Genomic DNA, 19,876 nt, shown 5'->3' with positions numbered 1-19,876 from the left:
CATCAATTCTCCTAGCAGTTAATGATTTAGTCTATGCCAAACTTACTGACCTGAAGGAGTTTTTAACTGTCTGCTTGTGTATTTTGAAAGGATCAGAAGTAGTTCTTTGATGGCTTTCAAAACCTTTTAAGTAATAGTAACTGTGTAGTTCAGATACAGTTCTTTATTGATTTCTGGAAGATTTATATTGAACCATAACATTACCAAATGTCGCTGATCTACACTCACATCTGAAAATTTTTGAGGAATTTTTACTGACAGGTTGGCTGTCAAGTGACAATTCATTTCAGTTAAACACACACTACATTAAAACAGAATGGCAAATAGTTGCACCACAAACAAATACAACCAGTCTAACAGAAAGACAAAAAGTAACTCTGGCCAAATGGACTTATTGCTGCATATCAGTCATGTTCAACAATACATGACAGTGATTGTTGAAATGTTTTCTTTTATGTGCGGGTTTCAAGTTAGCTACTGCAAACACAAAGAACACTTTATCTCTGTGAGCTGCTTGTTAGCCACAGAGTTAATTTGATATACTATATTCTTTCAAAAATCTCTTAATTAATCAAATGGAATAACTTTTTCACACTTAACGATGTAGGAAAAGATAGATTGCTACTTACTGTAAAGAAGAAACATGAAGTTGTGGACAGGCACAATTAAGAGACACTTCCATCAGCAAAAGAGAAACACACATAATTCATACACACAAGCAAACAGATCTCATGCAGGCATAACCACTAACTCCAGCAGCTTGGGCCCCAGCTGCTGCAGTTGGCAGTCATGTGTGCATGAGATGTACTTCCTTCTGTTTATGAATGGTGTGTGTTTATCTTCTGCTGATGAAGGCTGTGGGCGAAATCTTTACGCAAGTGTCTTTTAATTGTACTTGATTCCAACTTAAGGTATCTTCTTTACACTAAGTAGCACTCTATCTTTTTCTACATTGTTGATATTCCTTCCTGGAGTTCCCATTGCTTAATTTCTCACACTTAAGATTAAATTATCTGTCTAAAAATACTGATATTTAAATGTGCTACTTTGAGTCCCCTGATTCTGATACAGTGTGTGTGAGACTTGCCTGAATTTACTTAGAATGACTCATTTTCATCACAGTAAATGTGTTTTTGATTTACAATTTATTTGTGTGTCCATTCACAGAACACCCATTAATATTTTTATTTAACTAGGAAGCTTACAACCTAAGAAATTTTTAAGACCATAACTAGTTCCCAGCAGGTTGGAGAAATATGATATAAGTGTTTCTCAATGTCCTTGTAATTTTTACAGAAATTGGAAATATTACATACATTATAATTTGTTGTAATTTTCTTTTAACTTTCCTTCCTAAATATATGCATTCTTATTAACTATATGCCTCTCTTAACTTCTGAAAAAAATTCCAAATCAAAAGCTTCATATACACCTAAGTTATGAGTATTTCTGTTGGTAAGAATCTTTTTACAAGGACATTTCATACAGCCAAAGTGTCAGTACATCATTATATTGAAAATTCCATATAAAAAAGCTTTTTAGTCTGAGACCAGGAAGAATTTCCAAAAGATCTTATGTTGCAGGTATAAGCAAATATATGAAGTTTCATGAACATCTGAAATGGAGGGTATACAAATCGTAGTATTATTGGGAGATTTGACATGGAATTACCCTTTTACAATTCCATGTGATAGAGATCACTAATATTTCATAACCAACAATAGATCATACCATGTATGAGTACTGCTTTGACAGTAGAGAACCAATGACAGTTCTCAAATATCATATTCAACTGTTGAAGTGTTGACATTCATGCCCACACCTCTTTCTCTCTGACTTTCAAAGCACTCCCCCTTTCCTCGTATTATTCTTACAGTAATGTCATAGTAACTTGCGCTCATTTACATGCATCTGTTAAATTTCTTTAATTTCCTAATGATGATCTGTTATGCATGGCACTTCTGTAGAAATACTTTTAGATTTTCCAATTTCTTGCAGTGATACAAAAAGTTATTTCTTATTTAATAAACTTCTTATGTTTTGATCAGTTTCCTCACTGGTTTTTGCAATGGTGTCTCAAGTTATTTGCCAGCTCAGTCCTTCAGAAATATTTTCTGTAAAACAGGCCTAGTGAAAATATTAGAAATCACAGAGATTGAACAAACAGTGGCCGGGCTTTGTTGGACATTTCTGGACATTAGTAATGCCAATGGCCTCTTACCAGAAACATTCAGATGTAGATCATGTTGTGTGATGTGTGCCAAAGCATAAGTGGTCCTCCACAGCAGGTGGAGATGAACATTCGCCCTCGCCCATTTGTCAGTGTCCTGAGCTGACAGCTTTCACATCTCATCTGCCCATATATTAAACCAAAGTGCACACAGCGGGATGTTCGATACCTATACAACGTTTAGGGTTTCCACAAACATCTTTAACTGGCCTAAGTGCTTAGTAGCTGCACATGTTATTCCGTAGGATTGACATGTTACACCATAGAAGAAACACTGATACATGGTACAACAGGATGTGCCCTCTGCCATGCACTTTACAATGTTTTGTGAAGTATGAATGCAGGTGTAGAAACTCATGCATTCACTTAAAATGTTTTTCATGATCAAATTGAATTTTATTGTTGTCCAAAAAATGATACTTCTTGTGAGAGACCTTTAATGTGGTGAATCAATTTCCATGCAATTGTAAGTTTGAAAAACACCAAATACAGCACTTAAGTTTTGCACACTCGTAAATCAATTTAATCACCTTTTTACTTAACCTAGCCCATGGGCTATGCAACAGATTACATTGTCACCACACATATCATTCACAAAACAGTAAAAATAATATTGAACGAATATTGAAATAAACATGCTCAGTGTTCTGTTTTAATCTCAGAGACACATTGTCATGATGTCACATGTCCTGTAATGTGATAGGCTGATAGAAGCAAACCAAACAGGTGCCAAGTTGATCAACATATTACTGAAGTTAAAGTCCCACTTTTGGTGATCTGTAGTACTTGTGAACTAGAAAAATGTGCAGTTTAACTTATTCACTGTGTCAAAGATCTCCCCAGACCTCAACATCTTTGATAATATTTGTTTTGCAAAAATAACAGAAAATCTATTGCCTCCAGATAAGACAATAACCGGTATTCCAAGTTAAAAGTGAATATTGCTTCATAGTTGTGGGAAAATTAATGTTTGACAACTAAACCATCAAGATTTTGGAATATGTTCAAGAATGATTACTTCAGGCAGAAGCGAAGGAAACATTAAATTGGGCTATCAGCATTTGTGGCCCCCAATCCATGTAAGTCTATGTTAAAAAAACTCTAGGTTCTTGCTACTGCCATGGAATGACAATGAACTCTGTTAATGCTGAAATAGCAGAGAGTCTGTTACGTGCAGCTAGAATGGCAGGTCTCAATCTTGTAAGATATTCTGAAGGGATGTTCTATGGCATTCTGCCTTAATTTTCTAAGAGTTGTATTGCCTGTTGGTAAAAGCTCTTGTTCTGCACTCGTAGCCATGTTTTCACTACTTGAATATGCTCTCATCATCCCAAAGTGTGTCTCACATAAAGAAACTGTAAGTGTTCCAAACAGGTGGAAGTCTGATAGCACCATGTCTGGCCTATAGGGTGAATGAGGCATTGATGTCAAATCCAATTTTGTGTTGTGCACCCAGGTCCTAACACTTGTGTGTGGGTGTGCATTGTCATGTTGGAGCAAGATTTCTTTTGGATTCTTGTTAGACTGAATACATTTGAAATGTCCTAGAGTTTGTTCAGAGTCTTCACACAGACTCTGAATTAATAGTGGACTCTTTTGGCAATAAATCCACGAGAACGATAATATCACTATCCTAAAAGACTGTTGTCATGATTTTGTCAGCAGAGGGAACTGTCTTGAATTATCAGGTTGCCCTCCATTCAAAGGCTGTTGCACGCAGCGACTGTTATTGACTTGTAAATAATAGATTTCAGCTATCAGTCGTCCTTTTGAAATTTTATGGGCAGATCTAGATTTCAGCTAGAAACTAGCCATTCTCAATGCACAACAATTTTTGATCAATGCATGTAATGCCTGTTGGTCAGGTTTCATTCACAGTTTATTGAATGTGCATTGAGAATGGCTAGTTTCTAGCTGAAATCTAGATCTGCCAATAAAATTTCAAAAGGATGACTGATAGCTGAAATCTATTATTTACATGCCTTGAATTACTCCTTTTTGGGTGATTGCAGGTGGTGCCACTCCAGAGACTGCCCTTTTGTTTGCAACTTAAAGTATTTACCCAGGCTTCACCATCTGTAATGACCTCTCCATTGGCCTCAATATGCTCCAACAGTTCAGCTGAAATAGCTCATCTTTGAATCTGGTGGTCTGTTGTGAACATTCTTGGAACCCATCTTGAGCTTGCATGTCCAAGAGTTTGTCGTTTGCACATGCACCTCCAATGCTCACCGATTGCTGTAGAACCAGTTGTCTAATTGTGATGCACGTGTTGAGAGCAGTGGCTGTGACAGGATGTCCCGAAAATGGCCAGTCGCGTAGCTCATTTTTTGCACTTCCTGGTGCATGCATCTCTCTAACCATTGCCCAACAGCACTCCAGTCAACTGTGTCATTACCATACAATTAACACAAACATTTACTATCAACACCATGCACTAATGTTTATGGATGTTCACTATGGTTTCTTTTTCCACAACTAAGAATTCAGTCACAGCACATTGTTTGTAATGAGTGTCTTGCATAGACATCATTTTGATGGTACACTGTGGCTCTGCTATCTGTCAGAATTGTTTGAAACTTTGCACTATACTGAAGAAACATCAGATTTGCCCATGTAAAAAAAGTCCTGTTTGGCCAGTATTTATTGAACAATCCTCATAATACCAAAATTGGCAAAAACGGTGTTTAAATTTGGTGAAAATAATACCAAAATAGTCAGAAAATAACACCCAAATTGGGGAAAAAGCGTTGTGGTTGGCTATGAAATAAAACAAATTATCCCTGTCTCTACTAATTGCTCAGTTATTTAATTAGTTAGCAAGTTGTGTGTGCTATGAGTCACTGACCTCTCCCATGATATATAATGCTGATTTTTGTTTCAGTGCATTATTTGGATCTTCCATGGGTCGTAATTGTGATTTCTCACTATAATATGGAACAAGCCAGTTATTTTAAAATTCTAGCACAGTTTCTCAGTAAGAAATATGAGAACCTACTGACCATTCATATTATTGTCTTTCGCATTAATTCTAAGTTACCTTTAATTTCTCCTTTCTTCATGTGGTGCTCTCTCTCTCTCTCTCTCTCTCTCTCTCTCTCTCTCTCTCTCTCTCTTTCTTTCTTTTTCTCTTCCTCCAATTACATTTCCATAGATAAACAGCCCACAACATATAAATATCTTTGAGTAAACAACTAGCTGTCAACCTTGAATTTCTATGCCTGTCAAAACAATAAAAAACATATTATAATATACATACAATGTCAAATCATTGAACAACTTTAAAATATTACCGAAGAATTATGCATCCAATAACTACAGACAGCAGTAATAGTTTACTCAGATTCCATATATGCCCCTGTACAATGTCAGGATGTCAGTACACTATCCGATGTAAAAAACCTTATAAATTATATATTATGTAAAATTTAAATAAAAATGATTATTTGCAGATGTACTGATGAAGGCAGTAAAGCCAAAGCTAGCTTATATACAAAAATAAAATATCAAACAGCGTACTGTCTACTAATTATCTGAACAATGTCGTACTGTGGATAATAAGCAAATTAAGTAAAGTTACTGATTTGTCTCTTGTATTTTTACAAAGTGAAATAGTGACTGAACTTAGTTTCTGTAGTAAAAATAGCATTAGCACAATTACTATTTATGTTTCTAAGAATAAAGTACTATTTTTCTTTACAGTTCACATCATTTCTGTCCTAGTGTTATTTTAATACCAGTGTGTTACATTCTACTTTCTTATACATCTGTTGTTGTCATTGTTGTTGTTGTTGTTGTTGTTGTTGTTGTGGTCTTCAGTCCTGAGACTGGTTTGATGCAGCTCTCCATGCTACTCTATCCTGTGCAAGCTGCTTCATCTCCCAGTACCTACTGCAGCTTACATCCTTCTGAATCTGCTTAGTGTATTCATCTCTTGGTCTCCCTCTACGATTTTTCCCCTCCACGGTACCCTTCAATACTAAATTGGTGATCCCTTGATGCCTCAGAACATGTCCTACCAACCAATACCTTCTTCTAGTCAAGTTGTGCCACAAACTCCTCTTCTCCCCAATTCTATTCAATACCTCCTCATTAGTTACGTGATCTAACCACCTAATCTCCAGCATTCTTCTGTAGCACCACATTTCGAAAGCTTCAGTTCTCTTCTTGTCCAAACTATTTATCGTCCATGTTTCACTTCCATACATGGCTACACTCCATACAAATACTTTTAGAAATGAAATCTATACTTGATGTTAACAAATTTCTCTTCTTCAGAAGCGCTTTCCTCACCATTGCCAGTCTACATCTACATCTACATCCATACTCCGCAAGCCACCTGACGGTGTGTGGCGGAGGGTACTCTGAGTACCTCTATCGGTTCTCCCTTCTATTCCAGTCTCGTATTGTTCGTGGAAAGGAGGATTGCCGGTATGCTTCTGTGTGGGCTCTAATCTCTCTGATTTTATCCTCATAGTCTCTTCGCGAGATATAGGTAGGAGGGAGCAATATACTGCTTGACTCTTCGGTGAAGGTACGTTCTCGAAACTTTAACAAAAGCCCATACCGAGCTACTGAGCGTCTCTCCTGCAGAGTCTTCCACTGGAGTTTATCATCTCCGTAATGCTTTCGCGATTACTAAATGATCCTGTAATGAAGCGCGCTGCTCTCCGTTGGATCTTCTCTATCTCTTCTATCAACCCTATCTTCCTACGGACCCCACACTATTGAGCAGTATTCAAGCAGTGGGCGAACAACCGTACTGTAACCTACTTCCTTTGTTTTCGGATTGCATTTCCTTAGGATTCTTCCAATGAATCTCAGTCTGGCATCTGCTTTACCGACGATCAACTTTATATGATCATTCCATTTTAAATCACTCCGAATGCGTACTCCCAGATAATTTATGGAATTAACTGCTTCCAGTTGCTGACCTGCTATTTTGTAGCTAAATGATAAGGGATCTATCTTTTTATGTATTTGCAGCACATTACACTTGTCTACATTTAGATTCAATTGCCATTCCCTGCACCATGCGTCAATTCACTGCAGATCGTCCTGCATTTCAGTACAATTTTTCATTGTTACAACCTCTCGATACACCACAGCATCATCTGCAAAAAGCCTCAGTGAACTTCCGATGTCATCCACCAGCTCATTTATGTATATTGTGAATAGCAACGGTCGTATGACACTCCCCTGCGGCACACCTGAAATCACTCTTACTTCGGAAGACTTCTCTCCATTGAGAATGACATGCTGCGTTGTTATCTAGGAACTCCTCAATCCAATCACACAATTGGTCTGATAGTCCGTATGCTCTTACTTTGTTCATTAAACGACTGTGGGGAACTGTGTCAAACGCCTTACGGAAGTCAAGAAACACGGCATCTACCTGTGAACCCGTGTCTCTGGCCCTCTGAGTCTCGTGGACGAATAGTGCGAGCTGGGTTTCTCACGACCGTCTCTTTTGAAATCCATGCTGATTCCTACAGAGTAGATTTCTAGTCTCCAGAAAAGTCATTATACTCGAACATAATATGTGTTCCAAAATTCTACAACTGATCGACGTTAGAGATATAGGTCCATAGTTCTGCACATCTGTTCGGCGTCCCTTCTTGAAAACGGGGATGACCTGTGCCCTTTCCCAATACTTTGGAACGCTTCGCTCTTCTAGAGACCTACAGTACACCGCTGCAAGAAGGGGGGCAAGTTCCTTCGCGTACTCTGTGTAAAATCGAACTGGTATCCTATCAGGTCCAGCGGCCTATTTCGATATCTACCATTTTGTCATCTGTGCGACAATCTAGAGAAGGAACTACAGTGCAGTCTTCCTCTGTGAAACAGCTTTGGAAGAAGACATTTAGTATTTCGGCCTTAAGTCTGTCATCCTCTGTTTCAGTACCATTTTGGTCACAGAGTGTCTGGACATTTTGTTTTGATCCACCTACCGCTTTGACATAGGACCAAAATTTCTTAGGATTTTCTGCCAAGTCAGTACATAAAACTTTACTTTCGAATTCATTGAACGCCTCTCGCATAGCCCTCCTCACACTACATTCCGCTTCGCGTAATTTTTGTTTGTCTGCAAGGCTTTGGCTATGTTTATGTTCGGTGTGAAGTACCCTTTGCTTCCACAGCAGTTTTCTAACTCGGTTGTTGTACCACGGTGGCTCTTTTCCATCTCTTACGATCTTGCTTGGCACATACTCATCTAACGCATATTGTACGATGATTTTGAACTTTGTCCACTGATCCTCAACACTATCTGTACTTGAGACAAAACTTTTGTGTTGAGCCATCAAGTACTCTGAAATTTGCTTTTTGTCACTTTTGCTAAACAGAAAAATCTTCCTACCTTTTTTAATATTTCTATTTACAGTTGAAATCATCGATGCAATAACTGCTTTATGATTGCTGATTCCTTGTTCTGCATTAACTGATTCAAATAGTTCGGGTCTGTTTGTCACCAGAAGGTCTAATATGTTATCACCACGAGTCAGTTCTCTGTTTAACTGCTCAAGGTAGTTTGCTGATAAAGCACTTAAAAAATTTCACTGGATTCTTTTTCCCTGCCGTCTGTTATGAACATTTGAGTCTCCCAGTCTATATTCGGCAAATTAAAATCTCCACCCAGAACTATAACATGGTGGGGAAATCTACTCGAAATATTTTCCAAATTATTCTTCAGGTGCTCAGTCACAACAGCTGCTGAGCCCGGGGGCCTATAGAGACATCCAATTACATTTTATATCCTCTCTACTTCGACCATCATCAGTTATTTTGCTTCCCAAAAAGCAAAACTCCTTTACTACTTTAAGTGTCTCATTCCCTAATCTAATTCCCTCAGCATCAACTGAGTTAACTCTACTAGATTCCATTATCCCCGTTTTGCTTTTGTTGATGTTCACCTTATATCCTCAAGACACTGTCCATTCCCTTCAACTGCTATTCCAAGTCCTTTGCTGTCTCTGACAGAATTACAATGTCATCAGCGAACCTCAAAGTTTTTATTTCTTCTCCATGGATTTTAATACCTACCCTGAATTTTTCTTTTGTTTCCTTTACTGCTTGCTCAATATTAAGATTGAATAACATCGTGGAGAGGCTACAACCCTGTCTTACTCCCTTCCCAACCACAGCTTCCCTTTCATGTCCCTCAACTCTTATAACTGCCATCTGGTTTCTGTACAAATTGTAAATAGCCTTTTGCTCCCTGTATTTTACCCCTGCCACCTTTAGAATTTGAAAGAGAGTATTCAAGTCAACATCGTCAAAAGCTTTCTCTAAGTCTACAAATGCTAAAAACGTAGTTTGCCTTTCCATAATCTTTCTTCTAAGGTAAGTCATAAGGTCAGTATTGCCTCACGTGTTTCAACATTTCTACGGAATCCAAACTGATCTTCCCCGAGGTCGGCTTCTACCAGTTTTTCCATTCGTCTGTCTCATACATTTTGCTCACCAGATGGTAGAGTTTTGTAAGGACTGGCTCTCCCAAGGCTGTCAGTAGTTCTAATGGAACGTTGTCTACTCCCAGGGCCTTGTTTTAACTTAGGTCTTTCAGTGCTCTGTCAAACTCTTCACGCAGTATCATATCTCCCATTTCATCTTCCCCTACATCCTCTTCCATTTCCATAATATTGTCCTCAAGTACATCGTCCTTGTATAGACCCTCTATATACTCCTTCCACCTTTCTGCTTTCCCTTGTTTGCTTAGAACTGGGTTTCCATCTGAGCTCTTGATGTTCATACAAGTTGTTCTCTTATCTCCAAAGGTCTCTTTAATTTTCCTGTAGGCAATATCTATCTTACCCCTAGTTAGATAAGTCTGTACATCCTTACATTCTGTCCTCTAGCCATTCCTGCTTAGCCATTTTGCACTTCCTGTCGATGTCATTTTTGAGATGTTTGTATTCCTTTTTGCCTGCTTCATTTACTGCATTTTTATATTTTCTCCTTTCACCAGTCAAATTCAATATAATTCAATATTTCTTCTGTTACCCAAGGATTTCTACTAGCCCTCGTCTTTTTACCTACTTCATCCTCTGCTGCCTTCACTACTTCATCCCTCAGAGCTACCCATTCTTCTTCTACTGTACTTCTTTCCCCCATTCCTGTCAATTGTTCTCTTATGCTCTCCCTGCAACTCTGTACAACCTCTGGTTTAGTCAGTTTATCCTGGTCCCATCTCCTTAAATTCCCACCTTTTTGCAGTTTATTCAGTTGTAATCTAGAGTTCATAACCAATAGATTGTGGTAAGAGTCCACATCCGCCTCTGGAAATGTCTTACAATTTAAAACCTGGTTCTTAAGTCTCTGTCTTACCATTATATAATCTATCTGAAACCTGTCAGTATCTTCAGGCTCTTCCACGTATACAACCTTGTTTTATGATTCTTGAACCAAGTGTTAGCTATGATTAAGTTATGCTCTGTGCAAAATGCTACCAGGCGGCTTCCTCTTTCATTTCTTAGCTCCAATCCATATTCACCTACTATGTTTCCTTCTTTTTCTTTTCCTACTATCGAATTCCAGTCAACAGTGACTATTAAATTTTTGTCTCCCTTCACTATCTCATCATACATTCCTTCGATTTCTTCACCACCTGCAGAGCCAGTTGGCATATAAACTTGTACTACTGTAGTAGGCGTGGGCTTCATGTCTATCTTGGCCACAATAAGGCATTCACTATCCTGTCTGTAGTAGCTTACGCGCACTCCTAACTTTAATCTATCCATTTCCCTTTTTAAATTTTCTAACCTACCTGCCCAATTAAGGGATCTGACATTCCACACTCTGATCCTTAGAATGCCAGTTTTCTTTCTCCTGATAACAACGTCCTCTTGAGTAGTCCCCACCCGGAGGTCCAAATGGGGGACTATTTTACCTCCGGAATATTTTACCCAAGAGGATGCCATCATCATCATTTAACCATACAGTAAAGCTGCATGCCCTCGGAAAAATTACAGCAATAGTTTCCTCTCATGCTCACCTTCCGTTTCAGAGTAATTATCTCCCTGGGAAACAATGACATGCTATTCAGTGACTGCCTGTGCATATTTTGCCCCATGAAATTTGTCATACTTAATTCATTATACTTAAGGAGGAATATTGAGATCCATATTTGCAATACTAGAAGAAAACTGGCATTCATTACTCTTCAGTAAAACTGTCTTTACCATATGAATGAGTGAATAATGCTTTTATTTAAGTCTTTGATCACTATATCAATGAAATTAAATGACTGACAGCTAGTAGAGTTAAATTTAAAAGTAAACTCATAAAGTTACTTCTGGGCAATTCCTTCTGTTCCATAAGAGAATTTTTATTTAGAAACATGCTTATTTAATGCAAAAACATTACATAAATACTTGTGATAAAATTGTCAAGCCTTTTTCAGCCACTTCTTGCCCTGTTATCTGTTGGCACTTACCTGAGGATGGTGGTTTAGTGGTTTTTCTGACTTCTGCCAGAACGAGTGGCTAGTGTTTTTGAAGATTCACTTTCTATTGCTGGTGACAAAATGTCAGAGAAACCACTAAACAACCTTTGCCTGAAGATCCTGAGATGACAACATGTAAATATTTTTTAACAATATTGTGAATAAAAGTGTTACTCATCAGAAAGAAAAGTTGCAGACAAGCACAACAGAAAGGCTGTTATACATTTAGCTTTATGCCAAAACATTCTTCAGGGTGAAAAAAAAAACTGCATATATATTAATACTAGCAAGCACACCTCACATACAATGACCACCATTTGTGGTACCTGAGACCAGGATGCAATTGTCACATTGAATGAAGGTAGTAATCTGGAGTGGGTGGGGAAGGGGGAGGGATAGCTGGATACAGGTGAGAGGAGAGAGAACACTGTCTTGTGGAGCATGTAGGGGCTAGATGGAGGCATTACAAGACTGCCAGGTGCAGTGCCGGGATGATGTGAGGCAGAGGGGGGAGCAGGGAAGGAGAAAGATGGGTGGATGTGTTGACACAGATGGTACACAATGAGGGTGAGGGGACATGAATAGCGAGGAGGTGATAGGACAAAGGGGGTGGAAATGGGTGGAAGAAGGCATAATTTTGAGTGCAGAGAATTTGTTGTAAGGAGAACTCCCTTCTACACATTTCAAAAAAGCTGGTGGTGGAGGGGAAACAGTCATTTAAATCAATAATGTTATGTTCAGCTGCATGTCTTGCTGCAGGGTGGTCTACCATGCTCTTGGCCATCCTGGTGGACGGCTGGTCGGAGGTCATAGAAATATAAAAACCTGTGCAATGATTGCAGCAGAGCTAGTATGACATGATTGCTTTCAAAGGTGGCCTGGCTTCTGATGGGGCAGGATAAGCTTGTGACAATACTGCAATAGGCAGTGCTGGGTGAGTGGACTGGGCAGATCTTGCACCTGGATCTTCCATAAGGATATGATCCCTGTGGCAAGGGATTGGGATTGGGATGGCATAGGGCTGGACTAGGATGTGGGTGTAGATGGGCAATGAGAACACTATTTTAGAAGGGTTTAGAAGAATCTGATATAAGATGCCCCTCATTTCAGGGCAAGATAATAGGTTATCAAAGCCCTCACTAATGATGTGCTTTCAGTTGTTCCAGTCTGGGGTGGTATTGGGTGATGAAGGGGACACTATTTTGTAACTGGTTCATGGGTGTGGTGGGTGGCTTGAGGGTGTGTGCAGGAAAGGTATGGGAGATCTGCTTGTGGAAAAGTCTGGGACAGTGTGTCTCTTTCAAGGCTCATGGGGTCCCGGGTTCGATTCCCGACTGGGTTGGGGATTTTTCCCTGCCTGGGGACTGGGTGTTTGTGTTGTCCTCCTCCTCCTCCTCCTCCTCCTCCTCATCATCATCATCATCATCATCATTCGTGGCAGTGGCTCGATTGGACTGTGTAAAGAATTGGAATGTGTAAAAATTGGGACTTTGTATGGGTGCTGACAACTGTGTAGTTGAGTGCTCCACAAACGAATCATCTTCAACAAACATCTTTGAAGCCCTTAGTGATACCTTCAACAAAAAGGGCAAGGGAGTCCTCATCACTTCAGATACTCCAGACCTCGGTGGCCAGGCTGTGTGGAAGATATTTGTTGGTGTGGAAGGGATGACAGCTGTCGAAATGCAGGTACTGTAAGTGGTTGGTGGGTTTAATGTAGACAGAGGTGCAGATGGAGCCATCAGAGAGGAGGAGGTAACTTTGAGGAAGGGGGCATGCCAGGTTGAGGAGGATCAGGGAAGCAGATGGGAGAGGTGTTGAGGTCCATATCACGAAGATACCGTCAATGAACCTGAACCAGCCCAGGGTTTCAGTGTTACGGTATGCTAGGATTGTTTCTTCTATGGCCCATAAACAGGTTGTCATACGAGGATGCCATGCATGTGCCCAAGGCTGCGGGAGGTTTGGTGGGGGGTGTGGGGAAATGACAGTGCATATCTGTTTGTGCACTAAGTCTGAGGGTAGTGTGTGTGGTCTACCATGATCTTGGCCACAGTTTGGCAGTAGCTGTTCATCCTGGTGGAAAGCTGGTTGGTAGTCATACAAATATAAAAAGCTGTGCAATGATTGCAGCAGAGCTGGTATGATGTGGCTGCTTTTGCAGGTAGCCTGGCATGTGATGGGGCCACAGATTTGTTCGTATACCTTCCCCTCAAAGGAGTAGTAGTTTCGTGTTAGGATAAAGTTGGTAAGGAGTATGAGGAATGAGGCAGTGAGTTTGGCGTCAGAAGGATGTTGGGGAAGGGAGTGCTCAATAGTGGCAAGATGATGAGACTGAGGGATGTTGGTGTGTAGGGAAATGGCATCAACAGTGAGAAGTAGGAATCCAGAGGTAAAGGGTTGGGGATGGAGGAGAGCCAGTGAAGGAAATGATAGGTATCCTTGATGTGGGAGGCTAGATTTTAGGCAAGTGGTTGGAGGTATTGATCAACGGCGGCCACAGTTCTTTCAGTGTGGGTACAATAAGCACATAGAATGGGGCATACAAGATTGTTGTGTTTGTGGATTTTGGAGAGCATATAAAAGGTTTGTGTTTGGGAGGTGTCATAGGGGTGAGGAAGGGAATGAATTCAAAGGAGAGGTTCTGGAGGGGGCGTAAGGCCTTAAGCAGGGATTGGGGGTTATGTTCGATCTCTGGAATGGGATCACTCTGGCAAAGTGTATGGGTGCAGGAGTTAGATAATTGGCAGAAGCCTTTCACTAGGTAGTCACTGTGTTTAATAAAGACAGTGGCACAACCTTTCTCTGCAGCCAGGGTGATGAGGTCAGGATTTGTTTTGAGGTTGTATATGGTTGTCCTTTCTTCTGCTCAAAGTCTGTATTATTTTTAGAAAGGGACCTGGGGAAGGATGGTGAGGTCAAGTTGGACGTAAGGAACTCCTGGATGGTGATCAATGGGCAGCAGTCTTGTCATATCTTCATCTTGTCCATGCATACTCTGCCAGACAGCACTCTTCCCCCCTCCCCACCTGTACCCTGCTATCCCTCCCCCTTCCCTACCTGAATCAAGATGGCTACAATTGTTTAACGTAACAATTGCATTCTGGTCCGACCTGCCAAAGATGGCATATGTACTTGGGGTGTGTTTGCTTGTGTAAATGTGTGCATTTTCTTTTTTGAAGAAGGCTTTGACTGAAAGCTAAATGTGTTCAACTCAATATATCGTCTTTATGGTTAGTAGCAATCTACTCTTTTCCTAATATGGTTGATATTCCAGCCAGAAGTTTTCATTGTTTTCTTATGTGAACACATCTGTAAACTTCAAGCGTGGATCTGTATTTAAATACTAATTAACTAAATATTTTGCAAAATGGTTTGTTTCACGTCGTTATTATATATTGTGCAAAGTAATGGGACTACCTGTTTTATGGCATCCCCATTTGTCATACAAAGCAAAGTAAATGTTTACATTGAAGCACCAGTATAGAACATTTAAAGAAACTTGCAGTTACACATAATTCTGCAAAACAAAATAAGCTCTAGATCTACATAAGCTGGTAAGAGATGAATACCCACTTTCCATACACTTTAATCTTATAATTTTGGTGTAGCTTATTTCACATATACCACAGTACTGAATAGTATATTCTTTTCATTCCAGTTCTCTCTCTCTCTCTCTCTCTCTCTCTCTCTCTCTCTCTCTCTCTCTGTGTGTGTGTGTGTGTGTGTGTGTGTGTGTGTGTGTGTGTGTGTGTGTGTGTGTGTGTTATGCAGTCTAAGTAACTTATTTAACCCGTTTATCCTGAAACGTATTTTCCTTATTTCTTTATTGTATTTTTATATTCAAGTCCACATGAAAAAAAAATCCCTGTTTCTCAACAAACTATGTTTTGTTTCGGAACAAACTGTGTTTTGTACTGAGTTCTAGATGGAAATTTTCTCTTGTGAAAGTATCATTGTTTCCATAATGTTTTTTCTGACAATGTAATTGACTTTAAAAAAAATGTGTATTGCAACACATTATATTTCATGCAATCTTATGGCAGGTTCAACATCACCAGGAAGCAAAATGCAAATAGAAATGGATGTAACTTCCTGCCGTGGTCAGCCTGTCTTTGATGTCTACAATGAACATTATACAAGAGGAATTGATGTACAAGAGGTTTGTAACTCTCTTTTCTCTTTGTAGAAAAATTTTTCTCAGGAGGTTCTTGTAAGTACTTTGTCCATATTGGACTCACACTCTATGAATAAAGGGCTACAGCTAATTAGATAATTGACAAAAAGACAATCAGTTTTCTTCTCCAATTGTTGATATTATCAACACAACTTCATGACACCATCATCTTATGGATTAAGATTGTTTTTAATTTTGAGATGTGCATGTGTTGTATATTTAGTTTATGTTACAAGACTCATAATGAAACCAAACAGGAATTGTCCTTGTTGGAGATTTGTGTAAGCCAAAGTGAAAGTTAATATGAGAGAGTCCCCGATTACGTTTGAATAAAATCCAACCACTACTTAGTTGATGTATATGTATTCAGTAAGGTTGATATTAAACAAAGCTCCATTAGACCTCTCAGTGGTGGAAACCACCTGTTCCTAAGTCATACAACTAGGCACACAAATTTATATTTGTTCTGGTAAACAGTTGCAATAGTTGAAGATCACTGGTAGAGGCAAGGTTGATAAGACAAATGAGAAGAGATGGCCATCAGCCAGCCTTATATTTGTCTGCTAATGAAATTTGAGAGACCAGCCAGTGATATTGGGCAGTGCCCCTACTACAGGTTCCCTCACCAAACGTGGGAAACACATCAGTATGTCTGTAGGGATTACTAAAGTTAACTTGTATTTAAATTTTGACACCTTGGAACAAAGTTGCACAGATGAAGCACCATCTGTTAATTGTTTATGAAGCCACTGAAGCCCTTGTTTTGATTCAGCAGTCAGTTCTCTGTTGGTGAAAGCATACAATAATGAATTTGAAAATTATTTGTCCTGTTAGTTGTGAAGCAAGATGACTACCATTTTCTGGCAGATTTGATGAAATTGATGAACATTTACATTTGATGTGTACTATCAGATGTTCATCAAACAGGTGTGCCATCAAAAATTAGCAGTGCGGAGACTGGTCAATTGGAGTAGCCTTCACTATGATAACATACTTCCTTACACTGCAGGCCATACCAAGTATAAGATTCATGATTTATATGTATATCTACATATACATCAGCTGCATTTAGATTGGGAGTCATCCAAGAGTGCACTTGAAATAATAGTTTGGCGAACAACAGTTTGAAGATGACAAGGGACTCAAGACTGCTGTCATCTACTGGTTCAATTCTCTTCCTGAGAGCTTCTTTGCAGAGGGGCTAAAGAAGCCCGTGTAATATCACAAAAATTGCTTAGAAGTGGAAAAGTGAAGTCATAAATTAAAACCACCAGTAAAAGCTTATTCTATTTGTCTTTTAATGGTTAAATGACCCTTGCTCTTTGAAAATGCCCTATAGTAAATAAAGTAAGTGCCGTACACAGACATTAATTCAAATTTTACTAATAGTGACATCATCTAAAAGTATGAAAATCAGCATTATATAATTTCTTTTCTCCTCTTTCTCCTTCTTCATCTTCTTTCTCATACAAAAATTTTAAAAATACAAATCATTGCTGAGTATTGTTTCTTTCTGCCACTAATCAGCAGGTCTGAAATCAGTGTTTTCATTGACTAAAGCTTTTGTTCATACTTCCATTTATATTGATTCTGGTTTTTAAAATGTGGTGTTGCAGTATGTACTCCGTTACACTATGTTTGTTCAGAGGTGTGTAATTATTTTCTGTTTCCAAGTTGTTATAATCATTGGCTCTTGTTAGATATACTGTTGTATCACTTCTTATATACTTGGCTTTTTTTAAAACTTTTAATGTCTCTCTGAAGATGTTGGGATGATTTTTTCCACAATGGCCAAAAGAACACCATGTCTTGTATATTAGTGCAAAAGGAATTGTAGCAACCAGTCCTTGTTTATCCCATCAAATTTATTTTATTATATTTTATCAGTATTGGGTGTTTTCACAGGAGGTCACTTTAGGTTTTTACATAAAACAAATAGCAGGTCTAGATTTTGTGCTTAACAATTACATTTTTTTCTCATATTACTTAATTGTAACTACATAATATTAGCACAATACATCATAAACACAGTTTGCTTGTTTTTTATTCATGAGGTTACAGCACGGTAACACACATCTGAGAGGAAACACACCACTGCAGAGTGGAACTTCTTTGTGGAAACAATCCCCTAAGCCATGGCTAAGTCACTTCTCTGCAATGTACTTTCACCCAAGAGTGATAAACCTGCAAGTTATGTGAAATTTAGAAGGTAGGAGATAGGTACTAGTAGTGCTGGAAGTAAAGCCATGAGACCAGGCCATGAACTGTGCCTCGAAAGCTCATTCAGTAGAACACTTGCAGCTGAAAGGCAAAAGTTCCATGATTGAGTCCTGGTTCAGCGCACAATTTTAATTTTCCAGAAAAATTTGTTTTATGTAATTTCATTCTATTTTACATAGTATTATGTCTGTGATATTGGGTAGCATTACAAATTTATCTTCTATTACTATCTATAAATTACGTATTTCATTTACAGAGACTAACCTCTAACAGTTATTGTGACATTGACAGATACATGCTTAAGCCTAATTTTTTCAAACACATTGTAATTAGAATGCTTTCTTGTCTGTCTCTCCACCTGTTCAATAAAAATTTTGCAATTAATTTAAAGCTAACTTACCAGTGAGCTAGAGACTTTAAATTATAAACGTGGCTCAAAACTAGATGGCAGTGCAGTAGTGTGGAAATAAGAACCATCCACCTTTAATAGGGGAGGGGTTGACAATGGAGTGATAAAGAAGCAAAACACAGAGTGCCGCTTGTCCTGTTGAGTTCCTGCACAGTGGTTGTGCTTAGAAAACTCCATCACAGCCTCTACAGAGGGCACGATGTATGTAAGTTACTGGTACTTGCTGCAGAAAGTCAGCAACGACTCATTCCATTCATGGTTGACCATTTTTAATGCCTGAAGTAATTTCTGCTAAACTGAGCACACCAATCACTTGCGACCTGGGGAGGGGGGACTGTGGCTTTAACACCCCACCAACCACCACCACCGCTACAGCACATGTGGTTGCAAATTTATGTATACATGACTCATTTTATTGTGTTTTTATTAACTTGTTCTCTTGTCTGCCTGTCTGTTTGGTACAATTTTGCAGTTGATTTTGAACTAACTTACTGAGGAGCTTTCAACGTAACTCAGAACTGTATGACAACACATTGTTAACTAGTTTTTGTCTGGTGTGTGGTGGATGGTACTTTGTGTAACACTGCCATTTCTCCCTTCTCCTGTTCCAGTCATGAATGGTTCACAGGAAGAATGGATGCTGGTAAATGGTAAATCTGTGTGTATGCTCAAATCTATCTCATTTTTACCTTGTCAGACTTTTTATGAGTTACACATAGGAAGAAGTAATACTTTGGGTCACTCAAATAAAAAGAACTGAAATAAACCTGACATTTTGTCATATGTCTGTTATGGGCGGGATGGGGGCTGGCTGGGGGCTGAATGGGTGAGGACAGTTACCACCTCCCTGTTCCCATTCCAGAACTACACAGCCGTCATTTCACCACCACACTCAGTCTTTTAATTTCTTTTATTTCTCTCCTTTCCTCTACTTACCCCTTCCCCCCTTCCGCACCTTCTTTCCTGCCCTCCGTCTAAACTGCAACACTTGACTGTGCCACTCCCATAATGCACTTGTGCTGCTGTTCGCAGTGTGGTCTCAGCTCTCTGAGACTGCAGATATGTGTGCAAGTTGCATTTGTGTGTGTGTGTGTGTGTGTGTGTGTGTGTGTGTGTGTGTGTGTGTGTGTGTGTGGGCGCGCGCGTATGTGTGTCTACTGCTGACAAAGGCCTTAATGGCCGAAAGCTTTAATTGTGTGAATCTTTTTATTGTGCCTACCGCGATTCAGCATCTCTGCTATATGGTGAGTAGCAACGTTCCTTCTCTGGTATTGTAACTTATCAAAACGTATAGATGAGCTGCGCATAATCATGTCAGGCCTGGCTATCAAGTGGCAAAGTGCATGCCTGGAAACCAAGAAGTCGCAAGCCTAGCATTCACCTCTGACATGTGAGTAG

At 39.2% G+C, this 19,876-nt stretch overlaps 1 protein-coding gene across 1 annotated transcript in view; it reads left to right on the top strand.

Moving 5' to 3' along the window:
• The window catches only part of LOC126354380 (death-associated protein kinase dapk-1-like), a 313,801-nt gene that overhangs the window by 191,406 nt on the left and 102,519 nt on the right, over positions 1–19,876 (top strand). The window contains exon 15 of the mRNA XM_050003980.1: positions 15,719–15,834. Within this exon, the coding sequence (XP_049859937.1) occupies positions 15,719–15,834 (116 nt within the window). The remainder of the gene's footprint in view (positions 1–15,718; positions 15,835–19,876) is intronic.

Source organism: Schistocerca gregaria, chromosome 3 (assembly GCF_023897955.1).
Source record: "Schistocerca gregaria isolate iqSchGreg1 chromosome 3, iqSchGreg1.2, whole genome shotgun sequence".
In the NCBI taxonomy this organism is placed as follows: Eukaryota; Metazoa; Arthropoda; class Insecta; order Orthoptera; family Acrididae; genus Schistocerca; species Schistocerca gregaria.
This window is presented reverse-complemented; position numbering and strand designations above follow the sequence as displayed.